This window comes from Electrona antarctica (genome assembly GCF_951216825.1).
Source record: "Electrona antarctica genome assembly, chromosome: 13".
Taxonomy (NCBI): domain Eukaryota; kingdom Metazoa; phylum Chordata; class Actinopteri; order Myctophiformes; family Myctophidae; genus Electrona; species Electrona antarctica.
The window spans coordinates 49088225-49102439 of NC_136794.1; the positions used below are offsets into that span (position 1 = coordinate 49088225).

Genomic DNA, 14215 nt, shown 5'->3' on the forward strand with positions numbered 1-14215 from the left:
TGTGATTTTTATATTATATGTATTTGTCACTGTTGTCCTGCTTTTTGCCATGAACATAATTGTGTGTAAGTGTTGTTGCTGTTTTGTTGTTACTGTTGTGGGCAATAAATGAAACTAACTAACCACAATCAGAATATAGTCTAGTGTTAACTTTTCAACAACAACAATACTTTTTGTTCATGAACCTCTTAATCCCAATTATACTTTCTCGTATGATTAATAGCGAAAACAACCAATGCACAACAAGCTCACGACACATCACCAAGCTCACGACACATCACCAAGCTCACGACACATCACAAAGCTCACGACACATCACCAAGCTCACGACACATCACCAAGCTCACGACACATCACAAAGCTCACGACACATCACAAAGCTCACGACACATCACAAAGCTCACGACACATCACCAAGCTCACGACACATCACCAAGCTCACGACACATCACCAAGCTCACGACACATCACAAAGCTCACGACACATCACCAAGCTCACGACACATCACAAAGCTCACGACACATCACAAAGCTCACGACACATCACAAAGCTCACGACACATCACAAAGCTCACGACACATCACAAAGCTCACGACACATCACAAAGCTCACGACACATCACAAAGCTCACGACACATCACAAAGCAACCCAACGTCTTGTGAGCCGGTAGCCTCGGGACACATCAAAGCAACCCAACGTCTTGTGAGCCGGTAGCCTCGGGACACATCAAAGCAACCCAACGTCTTGTGAGCCGGTAGCCTCGGGACACATCAAAGCAACCCAACGTCTTGTGAGCCGGTAGCCTCGGGACACATCAAAGCAACCCAACGTCTTGTGAGCCTGTAGCCTCGGGACACATCAAAGCAACCCAACGTCTTGTGAGCCGGTAGCCTCACGACACATCACAGCAACCCAACGTCTTGTGAGCCGGTAGCCTCACGACACATCACAGCAACCCAACGTCTTGTGAGCCGGTAGCCTCACTACACATCACAGCAACCCAACGTCTTGTGAGCCGGTAGCCTCACGACACATCACAGCAACCCAACGTCTTGTGAGCCTGTAGCCTCACGACACATCACAGCAACCCAACGTCTTGTGAGCCTGTAGCCTCGGGACACATCACAAAGCAACCCAACGTCTTGTGAGCCTGTAGCCTCGGGACACATCACAAAGCAACCCAACGTCTTGTGAGCCGGTAGCCTCACGACACATCACAAAGCAACCCAACGTCTTGTGAGCCTGTAGCCTCGGGACACATCACAAAGCAACCCAACGTCTTGTGAGCCTGTAGCCTCGGGACACATCACAAAGCAACCCAACGTCTTGTGAGCCTGTAGCCTCGGGACACATCACAAAGCAACCCAACGTCTTGTGAGCCTGTAGCCACGACACATCACAAAGCAACCCAACGTCTTGTGAGCCTGTAGCCACGACACATCACAAAGCAACCCAACGTCTTGTGAGCCTGTAGCCACGACACATCACAAAGCAACCCAACGTCTTGTGAGCCTGTAGCCTCGGGACACATCACAAAGCAACCCAACGTCTTGTGAGCCTGTAGCCTCGGGACACATCACAAAGCAACCCAACGTCTTGTGAGCCTGTAGCCACGACACATCACAAAGCAACCCAACGTCTTGTGAGCCTGTAGCCACGACACATCACAAAGCAACCCAACGTCTTGTGAGCCTGTAGCCACGACACATCACAAAGCAACCCAACGTCTTGTGAGCCTGTAGCCACGACACATCACAAAGCAACCCAACGTCTTGTGAGCCTGTAGCCACGACACATCACAAAGCAACCCAACGTCTTGTGAGCCTGTAGCCACGACACATCACAAAGCAACCCAACGTCTTGTGAGCCTGTAGCCACGACACATCACAAAGCAACCCAGCGTCTTGTGAGCCTGTAGCCACGACACATCACAAAGCAACCCAACGTCTTGTGAGCCTGTAGCCTCACGACACATCACAAAGCAACCCAACGTCTTGTGAGCCTGTAGCCTCGGGACACATCACAAAGCAACCCAGCGTCTTGTGAGCCTGTAGCCACGACACATCACAAAGCAACCCAACGTCTTGTGAGCCTGTAGCCACGACACATCACAAAGCAACCCAGCGTCTTGTGAGCCTGTAGCCTCGGAAACCCAGATGTTTTTATTTCCAGGGAGAAAAAAAAAGTCTGGGGCCGAGTCCACTTCAATTCGGCATAGAGTAGCGCAAACGATCACTCGATCGATCACTCTCTGCTGATTTCTGATCGTCTGCACCTTTGTTAAATTGACACACACACGTACACACACACTCCTCTCTCTCTCTGTCACTCTCATTAATTAGTCTCGTGTCGCGCAGCTGCGTGATTCTCCCGGCGGATCCTGCCGGGAGCTGCCCTATGCCATAGAAAGCATAGGTGGACCTGCAGGCTAGTGAGCTTATAGATCAGACCAATTTCAGCCATAATGACGCCCCCCCTAAAACAAGGACACCAGGTGGTTAAATTAATGGAGGCTCATTTAAAAAGGGTAGAGTTTGAGGTCACAGTGGGACTTGTGGGATTTAACCAGGACATTCCTTCTGGATGCATGCCGCTTGTTTCAGGTGTTAACTGCTTGACCTCCGACGCATCCTCCTCCTCAAGGCCCATAAATTACAACCGGCGTGGAATTCTAGCTCTGACAAACAAAGAAAAGAAAAGAATAGGTTCATTTCCTCCACCTTTTGGGGGACAGTAAACGTACGTCCTTGTTGTTCGGTCGGGACACGCGACGGCGTGTCGTTAATCATTCTCCAGCAGTCTTTCCGTCGGTTTAACCCATTTTGGGCGGGAACCCTCTTTTGGTGTTAGCATTATGTTATGCTTTAGCTATTGAAAAACAGCAGATCTACAAGCTCACATTTGCGCCACATTTTCACGATTTTTAAAAAATAGCAGACCTACAAGCTCGTAGCGCGGCACTCGGTGGCGCGCTACGAGCTTGTAGGTCTGCTATTTTTTTTAAATCGTGAAAATGTGGCGCAAATCTTTGAATATATATTCTTTCACAGCCAAAGTTTTTAACTTAAATCTTTGCTTCTGGGGGGTTGGAGGCCAATTACATAAAATCTTGGGGGTCCTTGACATGAAAATGTTTGAGAACCACTGATATAGAAACATGGGGTTTTTCAGAAAACTGTCTAACTGATTTAGAAGACATTTTTAGAATCTGATCTCAGGTCAAAATGGGTTAAATTAATAGTAACGGTGTTAATGCGTTCACATTGTTTTTCCCGACCAGGAGCCCAAGGAACCAAAGGAGACAGAGGAGACCGAGGAGACAAAGGAGACAGGGGTCCTCTCGGCCCCAAGGGAGAGTCCGGGACCAGCTCGGCCTCGCGGGGCGGAGCGCGCGGAGAGAAGGTTCGAACCAACGTTTATGAAAATGTGCTTCCACTGATTTGGGACATAATGTGACCAGATTTGACTGAGAGACTGCCATCGCGCAAACTCCAGCTTTTCACCAGAGGAGAAAAACTTTTATTTTTATCCAGAATGAGTTAATAGCACAGGCAGACTCTTCACATACTAGATCATGTCTTAATGAGTTAATAGCACAGGCAGACTCTTCACATACTAGAGCATGTCTGAAATAAGTGTCAGAGCTGAATTCGACATGTAAATATGAAATAAATGCTTAAACATGTAGCTAGGTGTAATGTTAGAGACCACAGAAGTGAACCTTTCAAGTCTATTTTCTCAACTTGCTGTTTCTCTGCAAGACATTACTCTATAAGCCATATCTCCAAAACTGGTGGGTCAAACTGAAACGAAAATTCAATGTCAGTCTCTCAGTCAAATTTAGTCACATATGATAACCGTACAGTGGTGGAAAAAGTACTCAAATGTTTTACTTGAGTAAAATATATCAATGCTGCAATGCAGAACTACTCCCATTACAAGTAAAAGTATGGTTATCAAAATGTACTTGGGTAAAAGTAAAAAAAAGTATTGGTATAAAAATGTACTTAGCAGAAGTAAAAAGTTATTATGCAGTTAATTATGCAGAATGTCCCATATCACAAGTTTAAAAAAAAAAAACTTTTGAAAATAGCAGATCTACAAGCTCACAATGCATCGCGATGCGACGCATTGTCATCTTGTAGATCTGATATTTTCAAATGGCCAAAATATATATTCTAGGGCTGAAGTGGGTTGAAGTATGTTTTGTATTATAATCAAAATCTACAAAGTAACGATAGTAACTAAAGTGTTCAAATAAATGTAAAGTAAAGGTGGTTGCACACTGGACGCGTTTAAATGTAGGGGAGTAAAGGTGGTTGCACACTGGACGCGTTTAAATGTAGGGGAGTAAAGGTGGTTGCACACTGGACGCGTTTAAATGTAGGGGAGTAAAGGTGGTTGCACACTGGACGCGTTTAAATGTAGGGGAGTAAAGGTGGTTGCACACTGGACGCGTTTAAATGTAGGGGAGTAAAGGTGGTTGCACACTGGACGCGTTTAAATGTAGGGGAGTAAAGGTGGTTGCACACTGGACGCGTTTAAATGTAGGGGAGTAAAGGTGGTTGCACACTGGACGCGTTTAAATGTAGGGGAGTAAAGGTGGTTGCACACTGGACGCGTTTAAATGTAGGGGAGTAAAGGTGGTTGCACACTGGACGCGTTTAAATGTAGGGGAGTAAAGGTGGTTGCACACTGGACGCGTTTAAATGTAGGGGAGTAAAGGTGGTTGCACACTGGACGCGTTTAAATGTAGGGGAGTAAAGGTGGTTGCACACTGGACGCGTTTAAATGTAGGGGAGTAAAGGTGGTTGCACACTGGACGCGTTTAAATGTAGGGGAGTAAAGGTGGTTGCACACTGGACGCGTTTAAATGTAGGGGAGTAAAGGTGGTTGCACACTGGACGCGTTTAAATGTAGGGGAGTAAAGGTGGTTGCACACTGGACGCGTTTAAATGTAGGGGAGTAAAGGTGGTTGCACACTGGACGCGTTTAAATGTAGGGGAGTAAAGGTGGTTGCACACTGGACGCGTTTAAATGTAGGGGAGTAAAGGTGGTTGCACACTGGACGCGTTTAAATGTAGGGGAGTAAAGGTGGTTGCACACTGGACGCGTTTAAATGTAGGGGAGTAAAGGTGGTTGCACACTGGACGCGTTTAAATGTAGGGGAGTAAAGGTGGTTGCACACTGGACGCGTTTAAATGTAGGGGAGTAAAGGTGGTTGCACACTGGACGCGTTTAAATGTAGGGGAGTAAAGGTGGTTGCACACTGGACGCGTTTAAATGTAGGGGAGTAAAGGTGGTTGCACACTGGACGCGTTTAAATGTAGGGGAGTAAAGGTGGTTGCACACTGGACGCGTTTAAATGTAGGGGAGTAAAGGTGGTTGCACACTGGACGCGTTTAAATGTAGGGGAGTAAAGGTGGTTGCACACTGGACGCGTTTTTCGGAAAACCGATGGAGAAAGGCCGCTAGAAATCCGGTGTGGGATGGGTAGTATACCATCCCTGCATACCAAAGGATGGTAGTATACCATCCCTGCATACCAAAGGATGGTAGTATACCATCCCTGCATACCTCGGTGTGTGATGGTAGTATACCATCCCTCGGTGTGTGATGGTAGTAGTAGACGCGTTTTTCGGAAAACCGATGGAGAAAGGCCGCTAGAAATCCGGTGTGGGATGGGTAGTATACCATCCCTGCATACCAAAGGATGGTAGTATACCATCCCTGCATACCAAAGGATGGTAGTATACCATCCCTGCATACCAAAGGATGGTAGTATACCATCCCTGCATACCAAAGGATGGTAGTATACCATCCCTGCATACCTCGGTGTGTGATGGTAGTATACCATCCCTCGGTGTGTGATGGTAGTATACCATCCCTCGGTGTGTGATGGTAGTATACCATCCCTGCATACCTCGGTGTGTGATGGTACTTGGTAGTATACCATCCCTGCATACCAAAGCTGTTTGGCTGGTTTTCACCATCTTGAGGAGGTTTGTCATTTGGCCACAGTAGGAGCAGAGATGCCAGGGGGCGAGTGCCTTGCAGAGGCAGAGACGGTGGCTTCACCATCTGTGAGATCATCATACAAGCTGTGTGCTCACTGTACTGTACTGTACTGTACAGTACAGTACAGTACACAGATATTCTATTCATAGGCGACCATTTCCAAACTCTGCTTGTGATTGGTTGTCAGTGGGGTAGGGAGCACTGTGCTGTGTTCATTTGGACCGCACGCAAGTGGTTATGCCTACTAGTACTTAACCTGACTCCGCCAGATGGGGCAGCAGAGAGTACACTGGGTTCCCCCCTCCTGCTCAGGCAGCACTGTGTATGCCTTGATCCCGCCTCTAGCTGCCGCTGATTGGCCAGGCCGTTTTGTGGCCGGGCATCAAGTCTGCCTGAGAGTTTCCAGATAGGAGCAGGAGGGGGGAACCCAGTGTACTCTCTGCTGCCCCATCTGGCGGAGTCAGGTTAACTAGTACTAACCCTATCTCTAACTCTAACCTGAACATACGGTAGCACGGGAGCAGCAACGCATCCCTCACCAACCTGTGCGCGGGGAGACGACAATTAACACATCTTTCCTGCCCAAATTGTAATTCCTGGAAACGCCACTGGCCAAGAATTGTTTTTTTTCTCAGAAACTCACAGATTGAAACAATTCATGTTTTCGTAGGGAATTGATCTGACATTAAGGGGGGGGGGGGGAGGGGGTGATAATTACGTTTATCCTTTCAGCCCAAAAACATGGGTTTCCCTGACCCCTGACCCCACCACACTAGGCTTCACTAAACACGTGTGAACTGGAGAGAGCGCTTTATTTTTCAACCTTAACATCATTTGTTTGTATTGTTGTGTTTCAGGGAGAACCAGGAGAAAGAGGAGGGAAGGTATGTTATTGATTATTTTTATTGGGAATTAACGCATTTGATTCAGGGCCTTTTATGGAAATGGAAGTGTCTGCCATGCAAGTACAGTTTTTAACCCATTTTGAGCGGGAACCCCTTTTAGTGTTACATACATTATGTTATAATTTAGTTATTGAAAAATAGCAGATCTACAAGTTCATAGCGCGGCACCGAGTGCCGCGCTATGAACTTGTAGGTCTGCTATTTTTGAAAAATCGTTAAAATGTGCCTCAAATCTTTCAGAAAATTGTCATGATTTAGAAGACATTTTTTTAAATTTCGACGCCAGGCCTGAATGGGTTAATTCAGTCTGGTTCCTATTCCTATTACTTGACAGTATCTATTTTTTCTCCACAATCCTTTTTTTAATAATCTATTATTTCTTACACTTTTCGCCCCTTAACCCATTTTGGGCGGGAATCCCTTTTGGTGTTAGCATTATGTTATGCTTTAGCTATTGAAAAATAGCAGATCTACAAGCTCATAGCACGCCACCGAGTGGCACGCTATGAGCTTGTAGGTCTGCTATTTTTGAAAAATCGAAGAACGACTGACATAGAAACATAGCTTTTTCAGAAAACTGTCAGGATGTAGAAGACATTTTTAGAATCTGATCTCAGGTCTTAATGCTTCATATTAACAGGATAAAAAATGGATGGGGAAAAGCTACAGAAAAGTCACACATTATATGAGGATTGTAATTAAATGTATCCATTGATTTCTAACTTTAACACAACAACAATGGACTCTGATGGTCATCATCATGTCTCTCCAGGGAAGTGCAGGGTTCGGCTACTCAGGGGCGAAGGGAGACGCTGGCCCAGCGGGCCCCCCTGGCCCCCCGGGGCCCCCAGGGCCCACCCCGGAGCTGACGGAGCGCAGTGACGGCTCAGTGGTAGAGAGGCTCCCTGGCCCAAGAGGACCACCCGGACCACCGGGTGTACCCGGCTCTCAGGGAACACTAGGAGAGGACGGAGAGGCCGTGAGTAGATTGGCACACACCATAACCGCTTGAGACTGCTTGTATACGTTCACATGTTAACTCATTTTACGCCGATATACCCTTTTGACGCATCCTGGTCCAAATGCCCTCTCCGCTGAATTCGCCTTTTGACGCCTATTTTAATATAAATGGATTTTGGTTCACAACTGTGTTCTGTGCGCGCTCGTAACACTACGGTTGCGGTGCGATAAAAACAAATTCTTCTTTTTGACTCAAAACAAGCTTGATTTTTTTTCTAAACGATATGATCCCCGGTTACAAAATATATGTTTTGGGTGAATTAAATAACAAGATCGCGGCAATAATAGCGATAATTCACTTCCTGACCCTAGGCTTCCGAGTGAAAAGGATTTCAAACTAAACATTGTCTTGTTTTCCTTGTCTGTCTACAGGGTGATCCTGGTGAAGATGGCAAAACAGTAAGTCTTTCTTATCATAATTTCAGGCAAGCTGCAAACCATGGAGACATTGACAAAGAAATAAGATGGAATGTGACTTCTGTGTGAGGGATCTACATGGCTTTATAAATAGTATCACTATCAGCCTAACACCATGCTCTTTGAACCCAGGGTCCGGTCGGACCGCCAGGTTTTCCAGGAACTCCCGGCGACGCTGGAACTAATGGACAGAAGGTACAATATTCCAGCTCACACTTATCACTTATTCCTAAACATATTAGAGAAATACATATGTCCAGTATGAGCGACTGTGGCTCAAGAGGTAGAGCAGGTCGTCCAATCATGGGTCGGCGGTTCGAATCCCGGCTCCTCCTGTCTACATGTCTAAGTGTCCTTGGGCAAGACACTGAACCCCAAATTGCTCCCGATGTGCTGGTTGGTACCTTGCATGGCTTCCGCCGCAATCGGTGTATGAATGGGTGAATGTAATGCACAATCTATGTATAGCGCTTTGGATAAAAGCGCTATATAAATGCACCATTTACCATTTCACGGTGCCCAATACAACATGATATCTGAGCTGTAAGCTTTACCGTCACCAGTGAACACCAAGCAATTGACGTCGGTACAAAATGACACTTGGGTGATCGAGGAGCGCATACCCGTACCCGATTGTTTCCTCCGTCCTCGCAGCTATTCCTCGTCTCCTTTCCTCAGTCGAGGGGACTATAAGGCACAAGGAAACAACGCGAGTGAAGGACGCGAGGATAGAAGGTGAAGGAGTGTTGGAACATAGCTAATGTTGTTATCCTGTCGTCCACAGGGAGAGCGTGGAGAAGGCCAGCCTGGCCCCCGAGGGCTTCCTGGACCCCCGGGACCAGGATCCAGATCTGTGAGTATACGCACGCACGCACGCACGCACGCACGCACGCACGCACGCACGCACGCACACCACGCGCACACACACACACACACACCGTTATAGGAAAAGGGTGCTGGGTTTACAAAAGACGGACGGCGTTGTGAAGATGTGCTTGTTGTCCGTGTTTCAGACATTCGTGGACATGGAGGGCTCAGGAGGATTCCCTGACTTGGAATCTATACGGGTGCGTACGATAAGAAAACAACATTATTATTATTATTATTATAATACAGTTCTATTTGCTGTCATTAGAAGAAGGCAACGTTGTACCACAGGTAACAGCCCTCAGAATGCAATGACGGAGGTCAGCTGTACTTGTCTTGGATACGCAGATGTATTATTACTATAATTATAGTGTAGGTAAACATGCACTTTGAGGTTGAACTAAACGCATGTCATTTGTAACACAAGCTGGAGACGATTTGCTGGTACAAGAGTCACAGCTTAAAAGCAAAGTCCCACCTGTGTTTTGGTGTCAAATCCATTTGAATGTTTAAACAGTCTTAAAACAGAACGTTGAAACTGAGTGATGAACTCTCTCCGGTTACATCAGGAGACTGTGGTCGCTGTACAGTGGCTGTATATAGACTGTGGTCGCTGTACAGTGGCATCAGGAGACTGTGGTCGCTGTACAGTGGCATCAGGAGACTGTGGTCGCTGTACAGTGGCATCAGGAGACTGTGGTCGCTGTACAGTGGCATCAGGAGACTGTGGTCGCTGTACGGTGGCATCAGGAGACTGTGGTCGCTGTACAGTGGCTGTATATAGAATTCACCTTGGTGCAGAACGTGCTCAGGGTCAGCAATCGGGCATTATTATTATTTTAAATGTCACTAGAGGATACTCTCTTGAGTTGCAGCAACTCCTTTTCAAGGGGGTCCTTTCTCAGGGCACAACATAGAACGAAACAATACAGCAACAAAACAATAGTGACATACACAGAGGCGTCTTCCCATCACAAACCCACCACAAACCCACTACATCAGTATACTCGTAACCCCAGAGTTTCATTGAAAAAATAAAATAAAATAAAATATACAACATGAATGCAAGAAATGAGGCATTCAATACAAATAAACAAGTATGATGCCAATAGGATAGTCTCAGGACAACACAAAAGAGGTATCAAAAACAAGAACAGCTAGATATAAGATGAACTAATAATGCATTCTTGAAGTGATTGATCTGAGAGACAAAGGGCAGGACATTATTATTATTACTAGTGAATAATTGTGTCCAATCTTTCTCGTTGCAGGGACTGCAGGGTTTACCTGGGCCCCCGGGCCCCCCTGGTCCTCCAGGACCCGCTGTGGTCGGCACCGGGACGGGCTCGTCTGGGGGGGTGGGACCCCGAGGACAGGACGGAGCCCCTGGTAGAACGGTAGGTGTCGTCCTGTGTCACTTTGACAATAAGCCACTAAACCCAAATATAGCTCCTATCGTCATCCTCCTCATCTTGTCTCAGTGGAGATGCTCGTGATATGTACTAATAACAATGTATAACTTAACCCATTCTGGGCGGGAACCCCTTTTGGCATTTTAAGCATTATGTTATACTTTGTATCTACAAGCTACAAGCTCGTAGCGCGGCACCGAGTGCCACGCTACGAGCTTGTAGGTCTGCTATTTTTGAAAAATCGTGAAAATGTGGCGCAAATCTTTGAATATTATTTCACAGTGAAGTTTTTTAACTCAAATCCTTGCTTCTGGGGGGTCCCTGCCTGGAACTACCTATTTTGAGATGGGGGGTCGGCGGCCAAATACATATAATTCTAGGGGTCCAACGACATGAAATAGTTTGAGCACCACTGATATAGAAACATAGGGTTTTTGTAGAATCGAGCTCAGGTCTAAACGGGTTAATCTAATCAAGGTCCTTTTTTCCCCAGGGCCAACCGGGACCGCCAGGTGTCGATGGGTTCCCAGGACGTCCTGGCCTCAAGGGAGACAGGGTACAGAACATTGTTGTTTGTCTCTTTGTTTTTGCTGTGTTTATATAACATTAGACATCAGCCATTAGCAGCTGTAAAACAGACCCAGAAAACATATAATAACCTCTGTAGTTGCGAACTCAGTGAGCACTAACTATAGAAGCTGGCCTAAACTGTCTGTCTGTCTGTGTGTCTGTGTGTGTGTGTGTCACGCTGTAACACCACCGGCCCGCCACCAGAGGGCGCAGCTGTATCACACACAAAAAACACACACACACACACACACACACACACACACACAAAACTTAACTTAAAAATCACACCCGTGTGAACTGAGTGGTGCACCTCCCCCCCCCCCCCCCCCCCCCCCCTCTCTCATATTAGCAGGCAACAGTGCAGCACTATCTCTCTCTCTCTGTTTCTGGCACAACAGCGTCCCTACTGGTACTCATAGTCATGAGTCACACACAAACATAGTCACATAGGTTAACAAACACGGACATTGCTGTTCCTTGGAGTGGTTGCACCACTAAAAAAAAAAACTTATCTTAAAAAAAGAGAACTTAAAAAAAACCTTAAAAATGTTTATTTGTTTATTCTAATTGTTGTTATTGCAATTTATGAGCTGCGTTCGCTTCCCGCGTCCGCGCGTCTTACTTGTGTAGACCTGTCTATTGCATTTGAAATGTACCCCAGAGGTACTCGTAGATCGGCTATTTTTTGCTACAGTAATATGCAATGCAGCCGTCTGGAGTGAGTGTGGAAATATAGTGGCCCTCTGGAGTGAGTGTGGAAATATAGTGGCCCTCTGGAGTGAGTGTGGAGATATAGTGGCCCTCTGGAGTGAGTGTGGAGATATAGTGGCCCTCTGGAGTGAGTGTGGAAATATAGTGGCCCTCTGGAGTGAGTGTGGAAATATAGTGGCCCTCTGGAGTGAGTGTGGAAATATAGTGGCCCTCTGGAGTGAGTGTGGAAATATAGTGGCCCTCTGGAGTGAGTGTGGAAATATAGTGGCCCTCTGGAGTGAGTGTGGAAATATAGTGGCCCTCTGGAGTGAGTGTGGAGATATAGTGGCCCTCTGGAGTGAGTGTGGAGATATAGTGGCCCTCTGGAGTGAGTGTGGAGATATAGTGGCCCTCTGGAGTGAGTGTGGAAATATAGTGGCCCTCTGGAGTGAGTGTGGAAATATAGTGGCCCTCTGGAGTGAGTGTGGAAATATAGTGGCCCTCTGGAGTGAGTGTGGAAATATAGTGGCCCTCTGGAGTGAGTGTGGAAATATAGTGGCCCTCTGGAGTGAGTGTGGTAATATAGTGGCCCTCTGGAGTGAGTGTGGAGATATAGTGGCCCTCTGGAGTGAGTGTGGAGATATAGTGGCCCTCTGGAGTGAGTGTGGAAATATAGTGGCCCTCTGGAGTGAGTGTGGAAATATAGTGGCCCTCTGGAGTGAGTGTGGTAATATAGTGGCCCTCTGGAGTGAGTGTGGAGATATAGTGGCCCTCTGGAGTGAGTGTGGAAATATAGTGGCCCTCTGGAGTGAGTGTGGAGATATAGTGGCCCTCTGGAGTGAGTGTGGTAATATAGTGGCCCTCTGGAGTGAGTGTGGAGATATAGTGGCCCTCTGGAGTGAGTGTGGAGATATAGTGGCCCTCTGGAGTGAGTGTGGAGATATAGTGGCCCTCTGGAGTGAGTGTGGAGATATAGTGGCCCTCTGGAGTGAGTGTGGAGATATAGTGGCCCTCTGGAGTGAGTGTGGAGATATAGTGGCCCTCTGGAGTGAGTGTGGAGATATAGTGGCCCTCTGGAGTGAGTGTGGAGATATAGTGTCCCTCTGGAGTGAGTGTGGAGATATAGTGGCCCTCTGGAGTGAGTGTGGAGATATAGTGTCCCTCTCCATCGTCAAAGTTGCACCACCCCTGCTATAAAATGTAATGCTTTCCATTCTACTTGTTATTGTTCATATTTTGTCGTGTTGTCTCCTTTTCACCACAGGGTGACGCAGGAGAGCTGGGACTCCCAGGAGCGCCTGGACAGAAGGTTGGTTATGTATTTATTTATCAAACCTAATGGACCCTTCGCTAAGCCCCACCCACCCACTCCTCTCTGCCGGAGGACCAGAGGTCTGGCAAGCTGTGCTTCTCAGTTCTCACCCATTGAGAATGATGCATGTTAAAATGACGGGATTTATCCATATAAATCATCAATCATTTCAGTAGCAAGAGCTTCAAAATGTCTCCTAATTCTAGTCAACAAGGCCTGCAGGAGGCTATGGGCTCCATTTTCGTCACTGCTAAACCCCTTATCCCTAAACTTCTTTAGCCTTTTTTTTTACTATTTTGAAAAACATTTTTGAATAGTTCAACTAGCCAATCTACATTGACACGTTGTGAGCTTGTAGACTGGCCATTTGAACTATTCAAAAATGTTAGTAAAAATACAGAATAGTAAAAAAAAAAAAAGGCAAAGAAGTTTAGGGATAAGGGGTTTAGCGGTGACGAAAATGAAGCCCCAAGTCTCTGTCCGTGAGAAAAAATGTCTTTGTACAGCATATCTGTCCCTGTGTTACTCAGGGAGCGATTGAACAAATGGTCCCCGATTTGGGCTGTGAGCTTCAGATGGCCCCTTGATGGATTCTGCTAGTTTCAGAGCACAACACCCCGAGTGCAACCAGACATACAATGACTTGTATTTTAGTTCTACTGGATCTCTTCTCGACTAATCACTCCTTAACATTTTTGTCTAGTTGCGAACGCAGTGAGCACTAACTATGAGACCTAGCAGAACATGTCTGTCTGTCTGTCTGTCTGTCTGTCTGTCTGTCTGTCTGTCTGTCTGTCTGTCTGTCTGTCTGTGTGTGTCACGCTGTAACACCACCTGCCCGCCACCAGAGGGCACAGCTGTATCACACACAAAAAACACACACACACACAAAAAAAAAAAACTTAACTTAAAAAAAAAACTTAAAAAGAAAAAACTTAAAAAAAACACGTACACATACACACACTAAAACAAGAACGTAAAAAAAAAACGTAACTTAAAAAA

At 46.4% G+C, this 14215-nt stretch overlaps 1 protein-coding gene across 2 annotated transcripts in view; it reads left to right on the plus strand.

Annotated features, from left to right (window-relative positions):
* The window catches only part of col18a1a (collagen type XVIII alpha 1 chain a), a 137098-nt gene that overhangs the window by 88651 nt on the left and 34232 nt on the right, over positions 1-14215 (plus strand). For both annotated transcript variants that reach the window (XM_079519196.1, XM_079519195.1), the window contains 10 exons: positions 3283-3404; positions 6878-6904; positions 7698-7904; positions 8318-8344; positions 8495-8557; positions 9147-9215; positions 9376-9429; positions 10501-10626; positions 11135-11197; positions 13166-13210. In XM_079519196.1, coding sequence (XP_079375322.1) covers positions 3283-3404; positions 6878-6904; positions 7698-7904; positions 8318-8344; positions 8495-8557; positions 9147-9215; positions 9376-9429; positions 10501-10626; positions 11135-11197; positions 13166-13210 — 803 coding nt within the window. The remainder of the gene's footprint in view (positions 1-3282; positions 3405-6877; positions 6905-7697; positions 7905-8317; positions 8345-8494; positions 8558-9146; positions 9216-9375; positions 9430-10500; positions 10627-11134; positions 11198-13165; positions 13211-14215) is intronic.